At 37.1% G+C, this 27686-nt stretch overlaps 1 protein-coding gene across 1 annotated transcript in view; it reads left to right on the forward strand.

The window, feature by feature from the left end:
• LOC141813359 (uncharacterized) overlaps positions 1–27686 on the forward strand; it is a 63152-nt gene that overhangs the window by 11258 nt on the left and 24208 nt on the right. The window contains exons 5-6 of the mRNA XM_074701313.1: positions 13016–13095; positions 22909–22969. Coding sequence (XP_074557414.1) covers positions 13016–13095; positions 22909–22969 — 141 coding nt within the window. The remainder of the gene's footprint in view (positions 1–13015; positions 13096–22908; positions 22970–27686) is intronic.

Raw genomic sequence — 27686 nt, forward strand, 5'->3', positions numbered from 1 at the left:
AATTTAATCAAACTTTTACTCAGCCCTAAGAACAGTAGAAGAATGTAGAATTGTCCCCTATGCTTATGCCATTACCAACCTTTTATAGAGGTTTTAAACCTTAATGGGTTATTTGATCTTGAGGGTTGCGGGTTGTGTGTGAGTCATGCTCTTGATATATCTCGCGAGTACTTGAGTTAGATATGCGCCATGTAGTCTAAACTTGCCGAGCTTTAAGGGGATCCTATCCTTTGGTATCACTAGTCCCCCCTCTAAATTGGATTGAGAAGTAGAGTTGAATGAAGTCTCATTTAAATATTGTGGGGTGCTTGGGATCCCGAGCTATAAGACTGACTCGAGAGTCTAAGTCAAGGAGCCAAGTCTGGGGTACCTTGACTGTTGAGTACTCGAGAACGACTTGGGATGCCACACAGTGGGAGTGACTTGGGAGGTCAGGTCGTGTAGATACTGAGTTGTACTAAGGACTCGAGAATTTGAGCTAAGTCATTAGCTAGATGAAACCATGCAGACCGGATGTATTGACGTGGACCAGTGCCACATAGGTTGACCCATTGAGCTTTGCAAGGGATTGCTATCTCGGATATCATGAGTCCTCCCTCCAAGTCGAACTAAGAAGTAGAGTTGAAGGAAGTTCGACTTAGGGAGCATGGGTTGCTTGGGCTATTGAGCTATTAAAGCAACTTGGGAAGCTGAGTTGAGGAGCCAAGTCAGCGAGTTGATTGGGGTACTTGGACCGTTGACTACTCAAGATATCGCATAATGGAAGTGACTCGGGAGGCTGTCACAGGAGCAGCTTCGATGAGTGTCTTTCTTAAAGGTAGTATGAAGGAGACGACTCCAGAGCCGTGGGCTAAGGAAAAATAGCTTGATCCCAAGACTTTAATTAAACCTTTGAAGTTCAGGAGAGAATATAAGAAATCTGATTCGATCCCATTGAGGTTAAGGAAAGTGGAATAAAGAAATCTATCTCAATGTCGAGTAGGTCAGGGAGAAAATATAATAGAGGGAAGTATCTATAACTTGGTTGAGACAACCTCCGACTAGGGGCAGGGGTTGTTACCATAAAAGGGGTAAATACCTCTATCTCGTGACTCCCGAATACCCATGAAGTCAAAGAGAGAATAAGAAGCTTGATCTAGTGATCAAGGGCCGTGGAGAGAATAAGAGACTTGATCTCACACCAACCACAGAGAGAAACTCCATTTCGCTGAGGCCGGAGGAAGAGTATGAGGTGCTCAATCTTGTGATCGACTAGGGAGAGAATAAGGTGCTTGATCCTGCGATTAAGTGTCGGAAAAATACGTTCGATCCTGTGTCTATCAAGGAGAGAAGCTCGATTTTGCTGAGGTTGGGGGATTCAAGGAGAGAATAAGGCGCTCAATCCCATGATCGAGGGAAACTCGATCTCACATTGATCGAGGAGAGAAAATTGATCCGGCTGGGTAGAGAATAAGAAACTGATTGGATAGAGAAGCTCGATCTTGTTGAGGTTTAGGGGAGAGATTAAAGTGCTTGATCCCGTGACCGAGGGCCAAGGAGAGAATAAGATCAAAGGGGCTGAACAAGAATGTTTCTAGGTAGAGAATGCTCCAAGTTAGAGGGGTTGAGTAGGGATGTTTTTGGTGGGGAATGTTCTTATCTAGAGGAGAGATTCTCACTGAGGATGTTCCCAAATGAGAATGTTCCCAAGCACATAGTATGCGAAGCGGGGTTGAGTGTGCTTACCGGGGATGTTCTCAAAGGGAGATGTTCCCATGGTACACAATCGAAGTAGGGGTGTTCCTGATCAGGGATGTTCTCATAATGTGCAGATGAAGTGGGGATGTTCTCGGTCGGGGATCTTCCTATAGAATGCATAAGAAAACTGAGCTCGATTTGTGATCCGAAGAATATGCAAGGTCGGGGAGAGCAATATAAGAATACTGGACTCGATCCCTAGACCTAAATGAAATTGGAGAGGGCGTATTAGGTAAGACACCTCGATCCCTTGGGGGAGAGGATAATCTCTCGGCTTGGAAGATCAACAAAGGTAGTGAAGCCGAGGGAGGATAATAGGGAACGTCGATAGCTTGACCTGAATAGAACTCAAATGTTGGGGAGCAACATTGGAAGAGATCAATATCTGTTGGGCTAATGGACACAAGTGATGGGATGACATAGATCTTAAATGTGCGACTCAGAAACTTCTGTTCATCTCCCAAGGGCAGTGCTAGCCATGGTATTCCCTGTAGAAGTCATGTGCTCGCATCCTGGTTACTCGGCATAAATGAACTCATGGTATCCTTCTCCTTGATCAACAAGTTTAAACTGTGGAACGTTGACACCATCATTTCTAATGACATGATCTTGCTCCTTGGAAACAAGAAATGATAGCAGAGTTTGAAACTCCATCTTTGTCTTCTCTTTTCTGCAATTTTCTTTTACTCAGTGGAGAGTGGAGATGCTTAGCCCCCATGTTCTTCTATAAGTTCCGCTACATTGGAGTGTACTGTCTTCCCATTAGGGCCAACTATAACCAGTGTAGAAATTGTTTCTAGCTCAAAGTAGCAGATTGATCAACAATCCTTCCTTCAAGATTGGAGACAGGTGCTTTATGATTATGCTTTGAGGTGACATAATCATGAGAAGAGGCAACAAGCAAGCCTCAAATAGCTTGATTCTGTTTTGCAGCAAGCTTCCTTCAATTTTTGTATCCTTTCAGCTGTAAAAGGATGAGCCTCAGGTCCATAGTCTTTCCCATCTGAACAACCTCAATATTAAGAACTTTCCCCTCATCACCTAGGACCACTAGATGTGGTATTCCACCAACATCAAACCAAGGCTATCACAGACATCAGATTCTTCAAAGGAAATAGCATGCCATGATATCTCATAGAAGCAATCAGTAAAAGATTCTTATTCTTTACCCTCGTCCGTCATCGGTTGGAATGAAAGCAATCTCAAACCTGCAACATTTTGATGTTAAGTCTCAGTTTTGGGGTAAACCACTGGCAGGATCCACTTCAAGAAGGCCCTTCCTCTAGTGATTCAGGCTTTGGAATTCCATTTCTCATCTGACTGATAGCCCAGCGATCAGATGTGTTTCTTGTGAATATAAAAATCACAACAAGAGGGTCGCAAATTGTTCAATTTCCCCACTGAAAAATCTAACCTCTAGCAGCAAGAGGAACTCAAAAAGCCTAGAGGAAACAATTGGAGAAGCAAGGAAACCTAGGTAAATAAACTAAGAACCATGAGCAGGGACTCTTACACAGGCGATAAATCATTGAGTTTCTCTGATTAGTAATCAAGCATATGTTTAAATGCACGGAATGAAGCATGAATGGGGGTGAAGTTGCGACCATTTGTGGGATCACAGTCCCAAGATTCCGCCCAATGAGGGAGGATGATGATGGAGGTATCTTTGGAGCCAAAAATCTACTTGCGGATGGCTAGGAAAGAGAGATTGCCATTGGAGTCAACATCTAAGGCTTTGCTGGAGGTGAAGCCTTGGTGGGAGGAGAGATTAATGACATTGAGGCGGTTGGACTCATGAGTGTTGAGGCCGTCTATGTAAGTGCACTTGGCTATGATGAGGAGCTACTCAAGCATGTGAGCAGATGATCGATCCTCCATTACGAGGACCATTAGGGCGTGTTCGACCCCCTGACATTGTGCTTCTTCCTCTAATTTTGTGTCCGGTGTTGAGGCAGCTAGTTGTGGAACGAGCGACCAGGTTCCTCAATGAGAAGATAGGGTTACAGAAGGCGAGGTGGGTAATGGAGTCATCTTCCTTTATCATTCCCATTTGAGTTTAGAGAGATTGAGGACTACAAGAGGTGGACGGTGAAATTATTGGTGTAGAGATCAATCTCAAGGACAACGTTGGAGAGGCAAGGGATGGGGAGGCTGGCAATAGAGTGGAAGGAAAAGATAACTCGGGTCGACTTATGAGATACATAGCTGCTACCTCCAAGTCCGGAGAAAGAGGGAGATCTATGTTTTGTGTGGGATGGCGACATCGAGGAGGCGCAATGAGCCTGAGGAGATCTGTAAAGGAGGATTATGCTCTTCTCCTTCCTTCCTGTCTTCCATCACAAATGATGCCCATGTTGCAATTGGGAACATCTATTGCTTACTGGACTTGATGAAGCTATCTCTCGTGGTCGAACTTGCATTGATTAACACACGTTAGAGGTTTCGCAGGGAGTCATTCTACCGAGGCGCCTCCGATGCCCAAGTCATTATTGATATGTGCTAACCGTAAGTGTACGGTGGTCGTTAAGTAATAAAAATATTGTCCTCTGGGATTGTGTTGTTAACTACCGATTTACGTACAAAGTAGGCTATCTAGATGAATTTAAATAAGGAATAGTTGTATGAGAAAATAAAGCGAACTAAGAAAACTAAATGAAAAGTGATGAGGAAACTAAATCGTGAGACAATCCTAGGATTTTGGTTTCACCACGATGACTGTTGACAATTTAATTGTGATTCCCTCTCTTACCTTAATATTAGATTATGCTTGAAGGTGATTTATTCTACGGTAACTGATGTTTCCTCTCAAAATACACCGATGTATCTACCCTAATGTGGCTCCTATTCTTATGGTGATTGAATTAGGATATGCGCTGTGATAACCAATGTTATCCTTGAGAGATCTTGAACTACTTTCGTGATTAAACACTCAACTCTAGTTCTATAGATCCAAGATTAGAGTTCACCTTTCGATCCATCCCCTAATATGTGATAATTGTAAACATACGCTAATACATTTATAATTGTCAACGTTTTGTTAAGTATGAGAATTGAACATATTATTAATAAAAGAGAAATCACAAGTTCAACACAAATATGTTATCGGACTATTCTCTAATCCTTGAATAAAAAAACTACTCCATAAAGTTAGAGATACAAGTTGTAAAAGAATATGAAAACCTTATTTTATTACAAGGAATAAGCCCCTATTTATACACGAACATAGAGACCTATTCTAGGAGAATTATTCTAGAAACCCTAAATATTTTAACACTCCCCCTCAAGCTGGAGAATATAAATCATATGTACCTAACTTGTTACATATGTAGTCAATTCGAGGACCTCTCAGTGACTTGGTGAATATATGTGCTAGTTGATCATGTGAGTTAACAAAACTAGTAGATATTTCACCAGATATGACTTTCTCTCTGACAAAGTGACAGTCGACTTCAATATGCTTTGTCCTTTCATGAAAAATTGGATTCGAGGCAATATGCATGGCGGCTTGATTGTCACATATAAGTGACATTTGTGTAACCTCTCCAAATCTTAACTCTTAAAGCAACTGTTTGAGCCATATAAGCTCTTGACTGGCTATGGCCATAGCTCAATATTCTACCTCTGCACTGGATCTTGCCACAACATTCTGCTTTTTGCTTTTCTAAAAAATAAGGTTATCTCCGATAAATATACAAAAATCAGAAGTAGATTTCCTATCAATCGGAGAACCTGCTCAATCTGCATCAGAATACTTTACGACTCGAGTATGTCCTTTGTCTTCGTACAAAAGACCTTTTCCTGGAGCGCCTTTGATATATCGAATAATGCGAGTCACAGCATCCCAATGTTTCTTGCATGGAGAGTTGAGAAACTGACTTACTATACTTACTGCAAATGAGATATCCGGACGAGTAACAGTAAGGTAGCTTAGTTTCCTTACTAATCGCCTGTATCGTTCAGTATCTGAAAGAGGCTCCCCCTGATTTGGCATGAGCTTAATATTAGGATCCATGGGGGTGTCAACTGTCTTTGGGTTTAACATGCATGTTTCTTTTAGAATATCCATTGCATATTTCCTTTGGGATATGATAATCCCATCTTTGGATTGTGCCACTTCTATCCCCAAAAAATATTTGAGTTTGCCGAGATCTTTTGTCTGGAAATGTTTGAAAAGATGCTGTTTCACCTGTGAAATTCCAAGATGATCACTCCCTGTGATAACAATATCATCGACATAAACTACCAAGTAGATGCAACCAGTAAATGAGTGACGATAAAAGACAGAATGGTCAGCCTCACTACGAGTCATGCCAAATTGTTGAATTACAGTACTAAATCTACTGAACCACGCTCTGGGAGACTGCTTGAGGTCATATAAAGATTTTCGCAGGCGACATACAAGATCAGAAGACTCCCCCTGAGCAACAAAACACAGAGGTTGCTCCATGTAGACTTCCTCAAGCAGGTCACCATGTAAGAAAGCATTTTTGATGCCCAACTGATAAAGAGGCCAATGTCGAATTGCAGCAATGGACAGAAATAAGCGCACAGAGGACAGCTTAGCAACAGGAGAAAAAGTGTCCTCATAATCTAATCCGAAGATTTGAGTATAACCTTTAGCAATGAGGCGAGCCTTAAGCCGGTCAACTTTTCCGTCCGGACTAACCTTCACCGTATATACCCATCGACAACCAATAACTGACTTCCCTGGTGGTAGAGGAACGAGATCCCAAGTCCCACTGCTCTGTAAGGCACACATTTTATCGAGCATAGCTTGTTTCCATCTTGGATGGGCAAAGACATCACCTGCAGTCTTCGGAAGAGAAACAAATGACAAGGAGGAAAGACAAGCAAAATAGCAAGGAGAAACACGATGATAACTCAAAGATACATAATGAGGAGAAGGATTACGAGTGGAACGCATACCTTTTCGAAGTGCAATGGGAATATCAGTCTCAGGAGATGAGACCGGAGGATGAGGTGAAAGACTTGGCTCCAAAGATGTGTCCATGGCAGTGTCAGTGGTGGTCGGCGACAAAGCAGGATGAGGACGACGCTGATAAACCTGCAATAGAGGAGATGTCTTCGGAGGCGACAGAGACTCCGCTGGAGGTTAAAAGATAGCCATTGGTGCAGGCGTAGAAGGAGAAAACTCAGACGGAGATCCGTTAGGCCCAAAAAATGGAACCGAATCAAAGAATGTGACATCAGCAGAGATGAAGTACCGACGGAGAGTAGGAGAATAACACTTGTACTCTTTCTGAGACCGTGGATATCCAAGAAAGACACACTTATGAGACCGGGGAGAGAGTTTGTCAATGCCATGATCGAGAGCATGAGTAAAGCATATAGAACCAAAGACCCAAGATGGTAAAGGGTGAAGAGACTGATGAGGATAAAGAATATGATGAGGTATTTGACCTTGTAGAGTGGAGGAAGGCATGTGATTGATGAGATAACACGCAGTAAGTACAACGTCACCCTAAAACTGAAGAGGAACATGAGAATGGAGAAGAAAAGTCCGGGTGGTCTCAGGAAGATGGCGATTCTTGCGTTCAACAACTCCATTTTGTTGAGGGGTATGAGGACAAGATGTCCGATGCAATACACCATGAGATGCCAAGAAGGTCTGAAATAAAGTAGATAGATACTCACATGCATTATCACTCTGTAAGGTTCGAAGAGAAATACCAAATTGAGTTTTGATTTCATAGAAGAAAGATTGAAAAATAGAAAAAACAACTCCGAACGTTCCTTCATCAGATATAACCAAGTACAACGAGAAAAATCATCTATAAAGGTAACAAAGTATCGTGACCCCAATGTAGAAGAAACACGATTCGGACCCCAAACATCGGAATGAACCAAAGAAAAAGGTGACGTAGCTCGACTCACAGTGCGAGGAGAAAAAGAACTACGAATATGCTTTCTTAATTGACATGATTCACAAGATAAAGAATCTAAGTGAGAAAGATCAGTATGTAATTGTTTCAACTTTTCAAGATCTGGATGTCCCAACTGAGTATGAATAAGAAGGGGAGATGCTGCCGCCGAACCAACAAGAGAGGATTGTTGAAGTCGATATAGGCCATGAGATTCATATCCGACGCCAATCATCTTCCCCGTACTCTGGTCCTGTAAGGAAACAGAAGATTTTGTAAATGAGATGACACAATCAAGAGACTGAGTAAGCTTAATAAATTAAAGGGAGCACCGGGAACATAAAGAACATTATGAATAGAAAGAGATGGAGAAGGATGAATAGTACCGACATTCTGAGACTGAATTTGAGAACCATTTGTTATGGTGACAAAGGGTAAATAACTAGAAGTAGAGAGAGAATAAAAAGTAATATATTACCAGTGATATGATCGGTGGCCCCGGAATCAAGAACCCAAGAACTCGAAGAGGGAGATATGCCAGTAAAGGAATTACCAGTGAGTGCAACGGCAATAGGGGAATCAGAAGTTTTTCGATCCTCATACCATTTCAGAAAGTCGTCATAGGAAGGCGGTGGAGTCAGATCTGGTGGTTTTTTACCACCCTTACGAGGTGACATGATCAATCTTCTCTCCATCAGCACTTACTTTCGGAAAGGTGTTGCTGCTGCTGTTGTTGTTGAGCACCCTTACGGCTGCCGGTGGCCGTAACTTGGAAGACAACAATCGATGTTTCTGCTGTTGGCCTGTTGGAAGAATTGCTGTTGTTTTGTTGCTGTTTGCTGGACACCACTGTTCTCTGTTTGCTAATTTTTTTTTTTTTGCCCTATTCTCCTCTTAGAACAGGGGACGTTGCTACTTGGCGGCTGGTGCTTGGAACAGAGGAACAGGCTTGATCAAGAGGCGCTACTGGAGAGGACGTGACAAAACCAAGTCTCGTGAGCCGTGGGCCGCGAGATCGTCGGTGGCCTACGCGTCTCGATCAGCTGTTCGGACCTTGCGGTGCGCTGATCGCGGCGGATTACCACGACCAGAAGCGACAGCGCCGAGAAGACTCAGGCGGCGTGATTGGGAACAGAGAAGCTAGGGTTCTTTGATTTAATCGCAGAGAAGCTCCTTCGCGAAGGACGCCGCACTGTGGGAGACGCTTCTTCGCGATTGTGCTGCAAGAGAAGTTTCTTCGCGCATTTGAAAGGACGTCGCGTTTCCAGGAAAAGGAAGATGCCGCGCTGGGAAGGCTCCTTGCACGTTGTGGGCTTCGTGATTGAAAGGAAGCAACGTTTCTGGGAAAAGGAAGACGCCGTGCTGGGAAGGCGTACTTGCACGCGCGGCGGCGGTCGAAGGAAATCCTAAAATCCTAACCGGCTCTGATACCATGTAAAAGAATATGAAAACCTTGTTTTATTACAAGTAATAAGTCCCTATTTATACACGAACATAGAGACCTATTGTAGGAGGATTATTCTAGAAACCCTAAATATTCTAACACAAGTCATTGTCGTCGTAGTTCCTTTGATGTCGTGGATGCAACCTCCTCGATCCCCTATTATGGGATCGGGAGATCCCTAGATCTTCGATGCCTTGTAGCCATCCCCCTCTGCTTCCTTTTATAGTTTTAGAATCTTGACAGAGTTTCCAAAAAAGTAAAGCAACCCTAATATAATTTCTTAAAAAGTAGGGGCGGTTAACAGAATTCTCTAAAAATAAAGAGAGTTAATAGAATTTTCTAAAAATAAGACAGCTCGGTCTTTGACACTCCACGACCATGGAACACACCACGAGCATACCGTGGTGCATTCTAGTTTGATCTTTTGTTCTACTCAGTAGGCACTAAGGTCGTGGATCTTGCTGCTTCCTTTGGTTGATGCTCTGTGAGTAATGTGACTTCCTGGATGATCCACGGCTATGGTGGCTACAACGGTCTGGCTGTGGACCATGCTACAATGCTGTTTCATTAATTTTGTGCCTCTAAATACGCGCCAACACTAAGATCTTCACGTTCTATCAATAACATACAAAGAGCAGTCATCCGAACTAAAAGGATGAAGTGAATGCAAAAGCTAGAAGTTAACACAAATTATGTAAATGTATGCTAAATAAGACCGAAAACATATGCATGATTCACACTAATTAATCAACCCCTCCATGAAGTAAAAGGAGAAAAGTAAAGTTAGGGCTTAATACCATAGCCCCTATGCTTTCACAATTACCAACCATTTATAGAGGCCCCAAACTGTAACATGTTATTGGATCTTGAGAGTTATAGGTTGTGTGTGGGTTGTGCCTCTAATATGTCCCGTGAGTACTTGAACTGCATCTGTGTCATGTAGGCTGGACTTGCTAAGCTGGAAGGGGATCCTATCCTCTTGTATTAATTTATTATATCATTTATTTATCAAATAATTTTCCTTAGTATTTATTAGTAATGCAATACTAATATGTACACATATTAATCTGTTACTATCACATATACTAATGTACATATCAGATTAATGAAACCCATCAATCTTATAATCCATATAAGATTATTATCATATAACCAAGGTTTAAAATATTGAAATGTGTCGAGGTTTCAGTCTCGAACCGGAACGATACAGTTTTGATATCGTGTCGTGTCGTTTTGGTATATTTTTGGTATTTTTAAAATATAAAATATATTAACTAAAAATAAAAAATTTAATCTAAATATTTAAAAATAAAAAATAAAATATTTTTTTAAGCTTATTTAAATTTTCTCAATTATAGTTAGGAGTTGATTATTAAATCCTAAGTTAAAAAAAAACATTCATGACCGCGACTGGGTACTCGCGACTGAGGCATGCGTGGCCCTCGCGACGCCTCCGGAGGAGTCGTCGGACCCTAGTGACGCCTACGAACGATATCCCGGTCGGAATGTTGGTGCCGGTGCCAGTGCCAGTTTGTTGGCGGAATAAAAATTTTCGCCGGTATCGAGCAAAACGGCTCGAAATTTCAATCCTTGCATATAACCATATTAATAATAGCCTTTTAATTAATTTGATGTTATTATCAGATTAATATTACAATATATTTACTACGGTTTTAGTGTATTGGTATTGTCATCATGATCTGATCAATAATAAATATGCTTTTTATGATAGCCTTTGTTATTGCATGTGTTACACAAATTTTTTATCATATTTTTTGATTTGATTTTGATTTTTATATTTTATCCATTTCAATCTGACCAATCCTACTGAACTGATATCAGATACTTTTCCCTCTAAATACCAACAACCATTAATTTAATACATATTTAAACCTAAAAGGGAGCCAATTCCAACATAAAATGCCAATACACTTAAAGTGGGGAACCTCTTGGTATTTAAGCATGCTTAATATGTTCCATTTGTAGTATGGGCAAGGGTGGGCTTTCTGCCACCCATTCCTTCCTCCTTTAAAACATGTCACTTTAAAAACCTTGATATGCATATAGCTTTATGTATTTAACATTTCTGATATTATTCAATTTCTATCACATAGAATAATAAAACCTTGTGAGATGTTTGTATCATGAAAAGATGCCTATTGGTGATTCAGTATCAATCGAATAGCTTGTTAGTATGAGATCAATAGTAAAATAAAAGGAAAAGAAAGGAATTTAAGATTATTTAATGTACCAAAAGAATACTATTTGCATTTTGTAAATTTAAAAATTGACATATCAGTCATTTACCAAACAAATCTCATTTTACTTCTTTTTTATATTAAGACCAAAATAAGTGATGAATTTTTAAATCAATTTTTGCTCAACTCTTTTGGTGTCATTCATAAATCATAAAATATATTATTTCATGCAGCAATGTTATTACATACCACATCACCAAACAAGCCTTAATATAAAACTGATAATTGTTCATTATTTTGTTAATGAAAATGAAATTGCAAGAATTTATAAAATCATATCTATTGGGTTGATTAGATTTGTAAAATTATTATCATAGAAACTAATAATAGTTATTATTAGCCTGGTTATATTTATTGTATTAGTGAAGAATAAAAGTATTTATAATTATTTAACAAAATGCTATGTTAAATATTATTCTATTTATATTCTTTAAAATATTTATTAATCAATTGTTAATTCATAATATAACTGATAGTTGATATAATAACATCATAATTTGAGAATGTCTAATTGTCTTTAACTAAAATCTATATTAATAATCAATTAATAGAAGATAAATTTAAGGATTAAGTACTATAACAATAGCAACAGCAATCAAACTTTTATCCCACTAAGTGGGGTCGATTATATGGATCCTTTTATGCCATTTGGTTTGATCTCCTACTATATCATCATTGAAATGAATTTTTACTTGTGTTATCGTTGCTAACTAAGTTTTGTTTGGTTTCTTTCTTCCTCTATTAATATATATATATATTTGTCAATCTCACATCACCTAACATGGCCATTTATTGGATGCTTGAATACATGTCCGTACCATCTTAAATGCTCTCTCAGAGTTTCCTTCAATAGGTTCAATTCCAACTTTCTCTCTAATATTCTATTTTTTTTATTCTGTCTATTCTCGTTTGCCGTACTTCTACTTTAACATCCTTATCTTTGCGATTCTTATCTTTTGCTCGTGTGCTCATTTCATAGCCCAACATTTAACTCTATATAACAAAGCAGGTCTAACATTCAACCCAACATTAAGTACTATTACTAGTATTCAAATTATATTAGTAATAATTAATAAGAAGGATTGCTAATAGGAGTGATCATATAAGATTTATACTATTAATAATATGATTTTATCTAGTATTATATTCTGAGTTATAATTATATTAATATTAAGTTATTTGCTTAAAATTTTAGCTGCATGCCTGGGTACCCATCCTCAACAAGACCTAAATATAATTCTAAAGATGAAGAGGTCCAAAGTGATGAAGAAGAGCTACAGCACCATACCCTGGCAATGTTCATTCAACAGGAACTGCCAGAGCAAGCCATCCATTGCCCTGCATGCAGCCATGCACTATAGAGAATATCTCCTCCCCAATCATGCACACAACCACAACATTTCATTGTTGCTTCCAAGTCAATATCATTGTTGGAATTCCTTCCACGCCATTGAAAGATGGCATTACCTGGACACCTTTGATTTCTGCTGATTTCTATGATTTTTGCTGATTTCTATTGTTTCTTTATCAATATTTGTTAATTTTGGTGGGCTTTTCTCGCTTGTGCCTATTTCTGTACATTTCTTGCCGCACCTCTTGGCAGATCCAAATCTTGATTAGCCAATTTTTCTACCTATGATTTATACTGTGGTGAGCATGTTCAAATTTTGGTCTTATATGCCATGCGCTTTCAGGTTCGTAAGGAAGAAAAGACTGAAGCAAACAAGCTAGCTCTGACTCCTGAAGAAGTTAAGATGAAAGCACAAGAGCTTCGGTGTGTCAACAATTTTTTATTTGCATCATGTTCTATGCAAAAACCTTTTTAATTGATATGATTCTTGTTATTCAAATAGTTTATATAAAGTTGCTATATATTGTTTTATTTTTCTATTAACAGCGTGTTGGTTCTATTCTTTTAGTTAATTCAACCTTTCTCATCCAACATAATATGGCATTAAACCATTGTTTTGTTATCGACAAACACCTATGGAGGTTTCTGATAAAATAGGTAAGATTGTGTAAGCTTAGCTGTGTGATAGTGAATGGACCATATAGCAGATAATTTTTAGAATGATTTTTATTATTGTTGTTTTCACAGAGTATATTCTCGACAACTGACTGTTTGCATTGTTTTAGTTGTTTATAATTGCCACCTTAACACCTTTGTGCAAAAACCTTTTTAATTGATATGATTCTTGTTATTCAAATAGTCTATATAAAGTTGCTATATATTGTTTTATTTTTCTATTAACAGCGTGTTGGTTCTATTCTTTTAGTTAATTCAACCTTTCTCATCCAACATAATATGGCATTAAACCATTGTTTTGTTATCGACAAACACCTATGGAGGTTTCTGATAAAATAGGTAAGATTGTGTAAGCTTAGCTGTGTGATAGTGAATGGACCATATAACAGATAATTTTTAGAATGATTTTTATAATTGTTGTTTTCACAGAGTATATTCTCGACAACTGAACTGTTTGCATTGTTTTAGTTGTTTATAATTGCCACCTTAACACCTTTGTGTAAAAAGTTTAGGAACTGGGCTTAGTATGTGAAACATGGTTCTTCAAAATGGTAAGCTGGGATCTGTATTTGTTCTACTCTCTTGGTGCTCTAAACCTATTGATATTACTAATAGAAACAGAGGAATATGCATTGTGCTGAACAGTTGTGGTTGACATGGAAATAATCCTTGTTAGCTGAGAAATAATAGCTTATGCAACAAATAAATTCATCACATAATAAAGACCCTAAAAAGGTTGGAGTAATCCATAGGCAAAAGAACTTAATGGTAGCTTGCAATCAGAGACAGGTGCTATTATTTATATAGGCCCAGTACTGTAAACCTTACTTGAACTTTGTATTGAGTTGGCTGATATTATTTAATATAGCATGTACCTATTGCTATTAAAAGTCTAACCAAGCTAGCTTAATGGGCCATTATCTTTAGTCCCATATTGGTAAAAAGAGGGAATGCCACTTCCAAAGTGGATGATTTATTATAATGCTGGTAAGTCCCACGTTGGCATGAAGTGGGGCTCTCAAGACATTTTAAGTCAGAGATCTTCACACATCAAGGCATCTAGACAAAAATCAAAACATGGGTCTCTTGTTCCAAAAATTGGGATTACCTTTGCATCCACAATCAAATTTTATGGTCCGTGTTCACAAATAACCTGTTAGTGTTCTTTTATATTCAATGTTGAAAAGCTACCCAGCATGTATGCCATTTGGCACAAAGCTCTTAGGTGTCCTCAAAACCATTCAAAAATATAGTATGTGAAACCTTGATTCGTACATTATGATGGTTGTTATCATAATTTATATTTTTAGCAAAGTCAATAAATCATGCTCATAACTATGAGGATGACAACTAATGTGAAATTGAGTAATCTTAAAATAGAAATGCCAATATCTACAATCTTTTCAATAGTTGATTCCTTGAAATCAGATTGTTCGTCCTCCAAAAAATATAGACATACTTTCTTAATTGTTTAAACCACATCAAGATACAAAATCTCGAGCTGTGCTAGTTCGATCCTTGATCGAAACAATAATGTCTTAAAATATCATGCCAATGTTCTGATATATGGTGTCGGTGGTGAATTGGAGGTGAAAGGAGGAATGAGATAAAGTGTAGCTTGGTGCACGAAGCTTTTGCCAATGTAGGATCATAGAGAAGGATCTATTGTATGCAATCTTACCATGCAATGTAAGAGGCTGTTTTCGTGACTTGAACCCGTGACAACCATGTCACATGACAACTTTACCATTGCGCCAAGGCTTGAAGGAAGAATAGGATGAAGAAGAAAAAGAAGATAATACTTTCTATCTAAAATAATACAAATTTGATATTATTTTGTATGAAGACAACCTAAAAAAAATAACATTATCTCAATTAATCTTTATCCATGCCAAGGGATGTTGAGTGCTAGATGAAATGATATTCATCGACATGATTGACACTAACAACATGGTTGACATTGCTTTCGTGTAGTATCGAGTTTCAGTAATTTATTAGAATGATATATTTTAACCATTTCACCTAGCACAAAATGCCATTTTAAATCATGAACCACGCTACTAAATTAATATGATGTTTTCTCCATTATCCTTTGTACAAATTGAGTCGAAAAATTGTTTATGTTGTAAGAAATGCTTACTTAACATTTATAAGACTCTCAAACAAACCTACACCAACATTCCTTACTAGTTGGATCATAGGTACTCTATACATATCCAATATTTTTACATAACTAGAAAAGCTCTCATAAACATAAAAATGCTAAAATCTAACTAAGAACACATTTCATATAAAAGGCAGCTTAGTGCATGAAACTCTTGCTAATGTAGGATCTTGGGGAAGGATCTATTATACACAGCCTTATTCTGCATTGCAAGAGACTGTTTTCTCAACTTGAACCCGTGACCACTAAGTAACACGACAACAATTTTACGGTTGTGCCAAGGCTTCCCTTTAAGAACATATTTCATATAAGTAAATCTCTGTGAGTTGTTGATGAAGGATACAACTAACTATTTCTCTGACCTTATATCAGCACATCAACAAAAAGACAATGAAGATAGAAAGGATGAAGTGAAATGAGGATAAAAAAAATCATGGTAATTGTTAGAATATTTAAGGATAAATATTCTTTTAATTTGTCTTTTCTTTATAGAATAATTTTTCCTAGAATAGGTCCCTATATTCATATATAAATAGGGATTTATGTCTTGTAATATCTTAATATATTTCATAATATTTTACATAGTATCAGAGCGAACGAATTTAGGTTTATCCGCCTAACCCTAATTTCTTTTCCCTCTCCTCTTTGTTCGCCGCCGCCTCCCGCATCTCGACTCAGAATCCATCCCTGCTCGCGACGTCCACCGCGAACAGAGAGCAATCGCGACGCCATTCTAGCACCGATCGCGTGCATCCTCAGCAACGCCAGCGTCTTCTACTGGCGCTAGAGGAAGGGCCATCAACAGCCTCAAGGTCTTTGGCGATTAAGGAAAGGAACCCTACTGGTGCAACATCCTCAGCACCTACCTTCTGCTTTTCTAGCAACACAGCAGCAACAATTTTTTCCTTCTCCTCTTCCCGTTCTTCCAGGAGCAGGCAGACTCAGCAATGCCACCGCTGCCACCGTCTTCTCGTTCTTCCAGAAACAGGCAGACTCAGCAGTGCGACCTCCTCTTTATTCTGTTTGCTGGACCTGTTACTGGTTCACGTGGGAGGAAACCCAAACAGCAAACAGGTCGCCTCTTCCATTCTGTTTGCTGGACCTGTTACAGGTTCACGTGGGAAGAAACCTGTAACAGCAAACAGCAAACAGGCCGCCTTTCTCTGATTTGAAAACAGCAAACAGCAAATAACTTTGTACCTCAAACAGTAACAGAAAACAACACAAGGATCGGTTTCTTCCCGACGCGTTCCTTTGATTTGAAACCATTGCCTTTCTCTCTCCATGGCTACCTCTAGTGCTTCAAAGTCGGATATCTCTCGTAAGGGTGACAAAGAACCACCAGATCTGACCCCACTACCTTCCTATGATGACTTTCTGAAATGGTATGAGGATCGAAAAACTTCTGATTCCCCTATTGCCGTTGCACTCACTAGTAATTCCTTTGCTGACATATCTCGCTCTTTGAGTTCTTGGGTTCTTGATTCTGGGGCCACCGATCATATCACTGGTAATAGATTACTTTTTTATTCTCTCTCTACTTCTGGTTATTTACCTTTTGTCACCATGGCAAATGGTTCTCAAATTCAATCTCAGGGTGTTGGTACTGTTCATCCTTCCCCATCTCTTTCTATTCATAATGTTCTTTATGTTCCCGGTGTTCCCTTTAATTTATTATCAATTAGCCAGCTTACTCAGTCTCTTGATTGTGTCATCTCGTTTACAAAATCTTCTGTTTCCTTGCAGGATCGGACTACGGGGAAGATGATTGGCTTCGGATATGAGTCTCATGACCTATATCGACTTCAACAATCCTCTCTTGCTGGTTCGGCGACAGCATCTCCCCTTCTTATTCATGCTCAGTTGGGACATTCAGGTCTTGATAAGTTGAAACAATTACATCCTGGTCTTTCTCACTTAGATTCTTTATCTTGTGAATCATGTCAATTAGGAAAGCATATTCGTAGTTTTTTTTCTTCTCGCACTGTGAGTCGGGCTACGTCATCTTTTTCTTTGGTTCATTCCGATGTTTGAGGTCCGACTCATGTTTCTTCTACATTGGGGTCACGATACTTTGTTACCTTTATAGATGATTTTTCTCGTTGTATTTGGTTATATCTGATGAAGGATCGTTCGAAGTTGTTTTCTATTTTTCAATCTTTCTTCTATGAAATCAAGACTCAATTTGGTATTTCTCTTCGAACCTTACAGAGTGATAATGCACGTGAGTATCTATCTACTTCATTTCAGACCTTCTTGGCATCTCATGGTGTATTGCATTGAACATCTTTTCCTCATACTCCTCAACAAAATGGAGTTGCTGAGCGCAAGAATCGCCATCTTCTTGAGACCACCCGGACTCTTCTTCTCCATTCTCATGTTCCTCTTCAGTTTTGGGGTGACACTATACTTACTGCGTGTTATCTCATCAATCGCATGCCTTCCTCCACTCTACAAGGTCAAATACCTTATCATATTCTTTATCCTCATCAGTCTCTTCACTCTTTACCACTTAAGGTCTTTGGTTCTATATGCTTTATTCATGCTCTCGATCCTGGCATTGACAAACTTTCAACCCGGTCTCATAAGTGTCTTTCTTGGGTACCCACGGTCTCAGAAAGGATACAAGTGTTATTTTCCTACTCTCCGTCGGTACTTCATCTCTGCTGATGTCACATTCTTTGATTCGGTTCCATTTTTTGGGCCTAATGGATCTCCGTCTGAGTTTTCTCCTTCTACGTCTGCACCAATGACTATCTTTTATCCTCCGGAGGAGTCTCTGTCGCCTCCGAGGACATCTCCTCCATTGTAGGTTATCAGCGTCGTCCTCATCCTGCTTTGCCGCCGACCACCACTGACACTGCCATGGACACATCTTTGGAGCCAAGTCTTTTACCTCGTCCTCCGGTCTCATCTCCTGAGACTGATATTCCCATTGCACTTCGGAAATGTATGCATTCCACTCGTAATCCTTCTCCTCATTATGTATCTTTGAGTTATCATCGTGTTTCTCTTTGCTATTTTGCTTGTCTTTCCTCCTTGTCATCTGTTTATCTTCCGAAGACTGCAGGTGATGCCTTTGCCCATCCAGGATGGAAACAGGCTATGGTCGATGAAATGTGTGCCTTACAGAGCAGTGGGACTTGGGATCTCGTTCCTCTACCATCAGGGAAGTCAGTTGTCGGTTGTCGATGGATGTATACGGTGAAAGTTGGTCCAGACGGAAAGGTTGACCAGCTTAAGGCTCGCCTCGTTGCTAAAGGTTATACTCAGATCTTTGGATTGAATTATGGGGACACTTTTTCTGCTGTTGCCAAGATGTCTTCTGTGCACCTATTCCTGTCCATTGTTGCGATTCGACATTGGCCTCTTTATTTGTTGGACATCAAAAATGCTTTCTTACATGGTGACCTGCTCAAAGAAGTCTATATGGAGCAACCTCCGTGTTTTGTTGCTCAAAGGGAGTCTTCTGGTCTTGTATATCGACTGCGGAAATCTTTATATGGCCTCAAACAGTCTCCCAGAGCATGATTTGGTAGATTTAGTACTGTAATTCAACAATTTGGCATGACTCAGAGTGAGGTTGACCATTCTGTTTTTTATCGACACTCATCTACTGGTTGCATCTACTTAGTAGTTTATGTCGATGATATTGTTATCACAGGTAGTGATCATCTCGGGAATTCACAGGTGAAACATCTTTTTAAACACTTTCAGACAAAAGATCTCGGCAAACTTAAATATTTTTTAGGGATAGAAGTAGTACAGTCCAAAAATGAGATTATCATATCCCAAAGGAAGTATGCAATGGATATTCTAGAAGAAACATGTATGTTAAACTCAAAGACAGTTGACACCCCCATGGATCCTAATATCAAGCTTATGCCAAATCAGGGGGAGCCTCTTCCAGATCTCGTCAGGGAGACTCAGCTATCTTACTGTTACTCGTCCGAATATCTCATTTGCAGTAAGTGTAGTAAGTCAGTTTTTTAACTCTCCATGCAAGGAACATTAGGATGCTGTGACTCGCATTATTCGATATATCAAAGGTGTTCCAGGAAAGAGTCTTTTGTATAAAGACAAAGGACATACTCGAGTCGTTGGGTATTTTGATGCAGATTGGGCAGGATCTCTCATTGATAGGAAATCTACTTCTGGTTTTTGTATATTTGTCGGAGATAATCTTATTTCTTGGAAAAGCAAAAAGCAAAATATTGTGGCAAGATCCAGTGCGGAGGCAGAATATCGAGCTATGACCATAGTCAGTCAGGAGCTTATATGACTCAAACAGTTGCTTCAAGAGCTAAGATTTGGAGAGGTTACACAAATGTCACTTATATGTGACAATCAAGCCTCTATGCATATCGCCTCGAATCCAGTTTTTAATGAGAGGATAAAACATATTGAAGTCGACTGTCACTTTATCAGAGAAAAAGTCATATCTAGTGAAATATCTACAAGTTTTGTTAACCCACAGGACCAACTAGCAGATATATTCACCAAGTCACTGAGAGGTCTTTGAATTGGCTACATATGTACAAGCTGGGAATATATGATTTATATTCTCCAGCTTGAGGGGGAGTGTTAGAATATTTAGGGATAAATATTCTTTTAATTCGTCTTTTCTTTATAGAATAATTTTTCCTAGGATATTTAGGGATTTATGTCTTGTAATATCCTAAGATATTCCATAATATTTTACAGTAATAAATCTCTTGGGTGGATGTCTTTCTAAAGGGCACATATAGCAATATTCAATAGATCTAGGGAAAAGGAACTCATTCAAGGGAATGGAGGAAAAATGGATGACACAACTTTACCCTTTATTGGACATAGTAAAATGAGAGCATTTTCTCTATTCAATTCTTCCTTTTTGGTGACACATATGCATTGCACAAATAGAATATAGTTGATTTATGATAAAATATGAGCAGAGAAGAAATATATCTGATTGCAGAGAAGATTAGGCTGTTGGATTGTTATGAAAGAGGAAGAAGTGGTAGCTGCTGGGAAGAAGCAAGAAGAATGAGGGAGGAGGATTAAATACTTCTACATGTTAATACGTCTCTATAGAAGCAAGGGTGGACCAAAGCTGTGATGAGTATTGTCTAGCCTCCCTCAATTTCGTAACAAAAGCAAGTAGTAGGGTAGCAGATATTTCACAAGAGAAAGGCACTACTCTCACTTATAATAAGATGGCGAGACCTCATATGAGACAAGTAGAAATGGGAATGAAGCCATGGTTTGGTATGACCGTTCTGTGGAAAATCATCCCTGGAGAAGAAACATTTGTGTTTCATCTGCAGGAAGATGCTTAGTAGGGCTTTTTGTGGGCATATAGATCAGCTGGAAAACAAGCTGAGAATGGATGAATTTGGGAAGTGAATATTTATGCAATCATGTATATAAGTGATTGGCCAAACAAATCCCTAACAATGAGTTCATTATATCTACACATGAGGATGACAGTGGACTGCACGATGCTTGCACTTGTTTGTCCTGCCTCAAAAACTGGAGGTCATTATTGGAGTGAAGTAGGGACACAAGACACTTTAAGATAGGGAGTGGAAGTATGAGTGTCACTTTGTAGTGGCTGCTAGATAGCTGATGATCGGATGATAAAGAGGTCAATCTAGGTTGTGTAGTAGATTGAATGTGGAGGTTGGTGCAACCACACCAAGGTTGTCGTGGATTGTGCCAAGGGATGCTGTTGGATCTTAGGTTGTAGGCAACTGGAATGGCAGGAAGGTGGAGGAGGATGTCGAGAACTGCTCACAATGAAGAAGCTGTGGATTATGTAGCACAAGGAGCATGAGAAGGCAGTGTGGGCATTGCGATGATTCACTGGAAGTTTTTCACCTGATAGAGAAAAGGAAGTAGTAGGTGGAATTGATTAGGAGAAGATAACTGATCCAATTGGAAGATCGAAGAGGTTGAGAAAGAGGAAGATTGTTGCCTATCACATGCTTGCCTCCTCCTTGGGAATAATTTTTCTTCTTTTTTTAAAAGCTAAATCGGTGGCTCTCTGATTCATAAAGAATTTTGGGATAGGAAAATATCATAGTTGTCAAAATTATTGTGTGTTGATAGCAGGATAGAATGATAAAAAATCTAAGAATGATGACGAATCGTTAGGAAAAAAATAAAGAAGTGAAAATCAAATAATTTGACAAAAAGATGACGAATAATGTGATTGCATAATATGGATATCTATTATGTTTCATGAAAATATAGCATAATACAAATTATGAATAGTAGCATTAATTAATTAGATTGGTTAGATTATCAATAATTTCATATTAGTGTTATTATTAGGTTAACAATATTGGATTATTAATGTTATTATTTAAAAATGGTATTATAGAAATATTAAAGAATATTATATTATTAAACTAAATGTATATCTTAGATAATTGGTAAGTGGCAAATTATATTTTATTAATTTAGAACTGACTAATACATTTGAATGGTATTCTAGAAATATTGAAGAACATTATATTATTAAACTAAATGTATATCTTAGATAATTGATAAGTGACAAATCATATTTTATTAATTTAGAACTGACTAATACATTTGTTAATCTAGGGTTATTAAATATATAAATAAAATTTTATTTAACATTCCATGTTATTGAATTTAATTGAGGAGATTTTGTAGCAATATTTATTAAGAGAGGTCTTATATTCTCTCTCAGTCAATAGTATTCTTTATCGATCACATGCAATGGTAGGAAATGATTGATTTCTTAGAGAGATCATATTGCCCTTTGCTGATATCAAGCCAGCCCAGGTGATTCATATCCATATCGACCAATTTAGGCAACCATGATTGTCTTTTTTCCAGAAATTGTTGTCTGCTTATCTCATTAATGCTCTGCCAAAGACATTGTGAACTTCCTCATTTGTCCTCTTTCAAACTCAGTACAACTTGGTCTGCATGTGGACACTCTATCTAAATTAATGTCAAGGTATTGTTGGCCTGTCAAGATAGTCCATTTTGGAGCATTTACTGATAGTGTTATTAGAAAACCTACGATCCTGGCCCCACTAAAACAATCAGGTTTTTTTACTTTTGAATTGCTTAAACTTTTCAACATTTAAAAGTCCAGGTTCTGGTTTCCTTATTTTGGACAGACCCAATGTGACCCATTTACAAAGACATACCTTTGATCTTAAATTGGTTCGACCTGACCAACCTTACTTACATTAGGCTTTGATTGATTTTGTGTAGCCTCTTTGTTTATGCTGGATTAGAAATGGACAAAATTGTCCCATGAACACTCCTACTTATTGATACAATGCAACTGTATTTTATTTGAGGTATAAGGTTCATTTTCTGCTGATTTCAAATGCACAAATAGTTAAGGGAAAGATGCATCATTATCTTACATGCAGGGAACGTGCAAGAAAGAAGAAAGAAGAAGAAGAAAGAAGAATGGAAAGAGAAAGAGAGAAGGTATCATCTGGTTATAGCAACTCTTTTCTTTTAGGACTGATAAACTCACCATGTTAAACTACTTTGAGATGATAAGTAATAACAACTTATTTGGTTGGATGCATTTCTTGTTCAAGTTTTCAGGCATGATGTCATTGCTCTAATATCACCTTAAATTTCTTTCTCATTAATACAGGTGTTCGGCTTTCCATTTGTTTACTTTTTGATGCAAGCATATGTACACCAGAAACAACTTATGGGATCAGTTAGCTATATTTATGCTCTTTGAGTTGCATTGTATGTTCTACCAGGTTTAAACCCTCATCACATTTTTTTGGGTGGTTTCCTTGTAGTGATAGATTTCTGAAAGAAGGAAGCATACATAGCTTTAGAATGTCCAAATATAGAATGGGAGATGGACTATTAAAATAATAAAGGATATTTATTTATTTATTTTTGGAAGGGGGGTGGGGGAGGTAGGGATAAGAGGAGAGGTAGTAGTTTAAGAAGGAACAACTTATTTCAAAGAAAATACAGTTCAAGAAAAAGCTATATATTTTACAATTAGGATTTTGAATTGTCTATTATTATTGGCCAAAGTTCTATGTGCAAAAATGTAAAGGATAAAATACTCATTTGTAATATTTCTTTTGTCATAATACATTATATAAACTGGAATATTATTATAATGGGAGCTGATTCTGGAATAATCTCATTGTCATTTATGTTGTTCCCAATCAACTGCAGGCCTCACATATCTTGGCCGATTGTCCTTGCATATCTTAGTGTCTGCATGATCTCTTGTGTGGCATCTTTCTTTCAATTGTGCAATATATTCCCAATCCCGCTTAGTCACTCATCTACACCTCAACTGTGTGACGGGCACGAGTGTTATTGCCTTCTCCTAGCTGATGCCCTTCATTGTCACCTCGCATCAATGTTGCTTATAGTCTATTATCATGATCTTGGGAACACTAGCCCATCGTCGCGTGTTAGCAACTATCATTGTTGCCATTCATAGTCACATTTAACAACCCTATAGTAGCAACACAAGTTCACCATCCCATTGCCCCTTTAGGCTACTAGAACTTTGTTGTTCACAGTAGGACCCTAATATGCCCACTTGGATTAGTAGTCAGATTCAACCCAAGTGTCTTGGCTAGTATATCCAGCTCACCTCTTTGGGCTGACCCTTTGAGGGATGATTTAATTTGTAGAAAACATAAAATATGCCAAATTCCCAATGGTGAGATCGTGAAGGATTCTTTGCTGAACCATTTGGGCAAGTTAAGATCCCTTTTTATCGTTCATCTCATGTTATATGCCAGTCCAATTCAACTGTTGTTATTTCAACATAATCACAACATCATGGGCTCTAGGCTTTTGTTAGTGCTTATTTTAGTCACTTAATCTGCCTATGGAGGTATTTGTTCTTGTACTTCTCATTGTTGTCTTGGATCCTACACTTAAGTGCCTCTATTAACATGCCATCCTTTTATGGCCTTATACCACGAACATGTCCTCCTAATGTTATAATAGCTAATAATTCTCACACGATGGTTAGAAGCATTAATGCGTTGTCCATTAATAAACTTACGAAATCATTGAATTGTTGTATCACCTTTAATTTTACTTCTTTTTCTTTGAGGATGACAAGGTTATTGGTGTCTGACATGAACTAGATGCTTCTTTATTATTTTCATCCCTTTTACCGACATCTACACCCCTCCAGGTTTACAATTATCTTAGTCATTGCTCCTTTCAAAACTTGAAGCAGATTCTTAATTTATTTGAGCTTTCATGCCACGCTCTTGGTGTCTAATTGTTCTTATCAAGAGGTGCCATATTTGGTGATAATGTGAGGTGCCCCACTTGGTGAGAGTGTGATAAAAAGGAACTAATAGCCACACAACTAATCACTAACTCTAGATAATCAAAAACTTATTTATATTTTTTTTCTAGAAATAAATTAAACAGTATCGTGTAAATCATATGGATAGAATAAAAGAATACAACAAAATAAAAATCAAATTCTGAATTAGTAGGTCGAGATATCTAGATATCTAAGCAACTCTCAGTACTTAGTTAAAACCAATTATAATCTCAAAAAGGTATCTTTACTTGCAAAATTGCATTTGCTTAGTGAGCAATGAGGAAGGATTTGTATAATTTAATCTTGATTAAGAGGTTAATAAAATAAGGTAAATTGCAATTTTATATTACAACTTAAAATTTTCCTTTATATATATATTTATATATTTAACTGATTATTTTTATTTATTTTCTTTTAATTATTTATCAACATTTTGAGTCTATTGTTATTCTACTTATCATTTTTTAAATTTAATATAATGTTAATTATCATAATTTAGTCACCAACTATACATCGATCACCAATAATACATTTTTGGTGAATCCATACCAATAAATCCACAAAGATGTGAACCATGGGAGTTAGTGTCTTTAGAATGTAATAACATCAACTGACGTATGAGATAAAACCCATTATATACAAAAATATAATGCCCTCGTGCAAATGACTATTAACCATGGGCGACTTATCACTAGTACAACCTCATGTGGATACTTTGGTATAAGGCTAGATCCATTTAAAATCTTTATTGTTTTATTTTAATCTTTATATGACAATTATTCTATTCTAGGCTTACACCTTATCTGTTAGCCTAATATAGGTTATCATAATTTACTATATATTAGCGTATGGTCTCCGAGGTATACTATTTAAAGATATTAGTATTAACATCTAAGTCAACAAGTATCATGAAGCTAAAGATCTAATGATAGGTATCAATTGACGAGGAATTTAGAGCATCCATTTTAATTTTTAAAATAACCTTTAATCCCCATATGAGACCTCACATGATAACATGAAAGAATATTAATTATTTGACTCCCAATAGTTTACTTCATTTTAAAACTCAATTTTTCTATTTTATGTATTGTTGTAATCCCCTTTTATAGAAGCATATATAATGCATTTTATTTATTTATGCATAAAGAAATATATATGTGAGTCAAAAGATAGATTTAACCACCTCTATATATAAAAAAAAGCTGAAGGGGAGCCTTGACGCAACGGTAAAGTTACTGCAGAGTGATCTAGAGGTTATGAGTTCGAGTCTTGGAAATAACCTCTTGCATAACAGGGTAAGATTGTGTACAAGACCCTTTCCCAGGATCCTGCATTGGTGGGAGCTTCGTGCATCGGGTTGCCCTTTTATATATAAAAAAAGCTCTTTGAGTGTTTGTAAAACAACATGCTCTACTTATCTACAAATACAATATAAAAAAAACTCAAAAAGCCAAAATGAATCTGTGATCCCCTACCTTGATATAATCTTAACTCTTAAACTAGATTTATACTAAAAAAAATACAGTTTGGTGCATGAAGCTCTTGTAAGTGCAGGGTTTCGGGGAAGGGTCAGACCACATTTGGTTTATCTTGAAATGCTGTTGCATTTTGCATTTTGCAAGAGACTGTTTCTGTAACTCGAACCCTTCAAAGGAGATTTATATTACTATCGAATAATAATTTATTTTCATTCTAAACTAGGCATTCTAAGAAAATAGAAAATGAAATAAAATATTTAGGGGGCGTTTGGTTTGATCATTTTCCGTTTTCATTTTCTTATTTTTTAGAAGTTACTGTTTGCTTTGTGTTTTCCAATCTCATTTTCTAGAAAATGAGAAGTCATTTTCTAAGAAAACAGAAAATGATAAAATATCATTTTTTATAGAGAATGAAAACTATAATTGAAAAATAGAAAATGGGAAAAGGCGGTTACAGTGCCGTACACCTCCTCATCGGGCGATTATTTTAATAAAATAATTTATTGAAATAATAAATATATTTTGATAATTTTATTTTAATAAAATAATTCATTAAAAATAATTATTTTAATAAAATAATTCATTAAATTAATAAATATAATTTATTAATTTTAATTTTTAAAATTTAAAAGAAATTTATATATATTAATAAAATAAATCATTAAAATAATTATTTTAATAAAATAATTCATTAAATTAATAAATATTTAAATTAAAATTTATTGAATTAATTAATTTGATTTCAATTAGATTTTACATTACATTTAAAGTTATTTAATGCTGTATTAGAAGGTCAGGTTTGACCCCTTTCTAATATGGTTGATCCCCTTCTTGTATGATTTTTTTTTCCATGATGAGATGGTATTTTTATTAAAAAAATTATTTTATTTATAATTTTTTATATTAATAAACCAAACACATTTTTAAATTTTATTTTCTAGAAAATAGAAAACAGTATATCATACTAAACGTATTTTTTATTTTCTAAAAATTAGATCAAAAAATAGAAAAACAGAAATAGAAAATAAAAAATAGAAAATAGAAAAATAAATTTCAAACTAAACGCCCCCTTACCTTTTCCCTCGATCCACAAAACAAGATGCATGTTTCATCGATATGAAATGCTAAGCCAATTGAACCTAATTGACATATCATAATCAATCATTTTCTAATATCAACCATACAATCTTAAAGGAGATTCATACTACTATTGAACAATTATTTATTTTTCATTCTAAACTAGGCATTCCAATATAAAATAGAAATAATAAAATAAAATATTTACCTTTTCCCTTAATCGACAAAGCAAGATGTATGTTTCATAGATATGAAATGCTAAGCCAATCGAACCTAATTGACATATTGTAATCAATCATTTTTCAATATC

This window comes from Curcuma longa, chromosome 20 (genome assembly GCF_044706935.1).
Source record: "Curcuma longa cultivar G26 ecotype Majalengka, Jawa Barat chromosome 20, ITB_CL_G26_1.1, whole genome shotgun sequence".
Classification (NCBI taxonomy): domain Eukaryota; kingdom Viridiplantae; phylum Streptophyta; class Magnoliopsida; order Zingiberales; family Zingiberaceae; genus Curcuma; species Curcuma longa.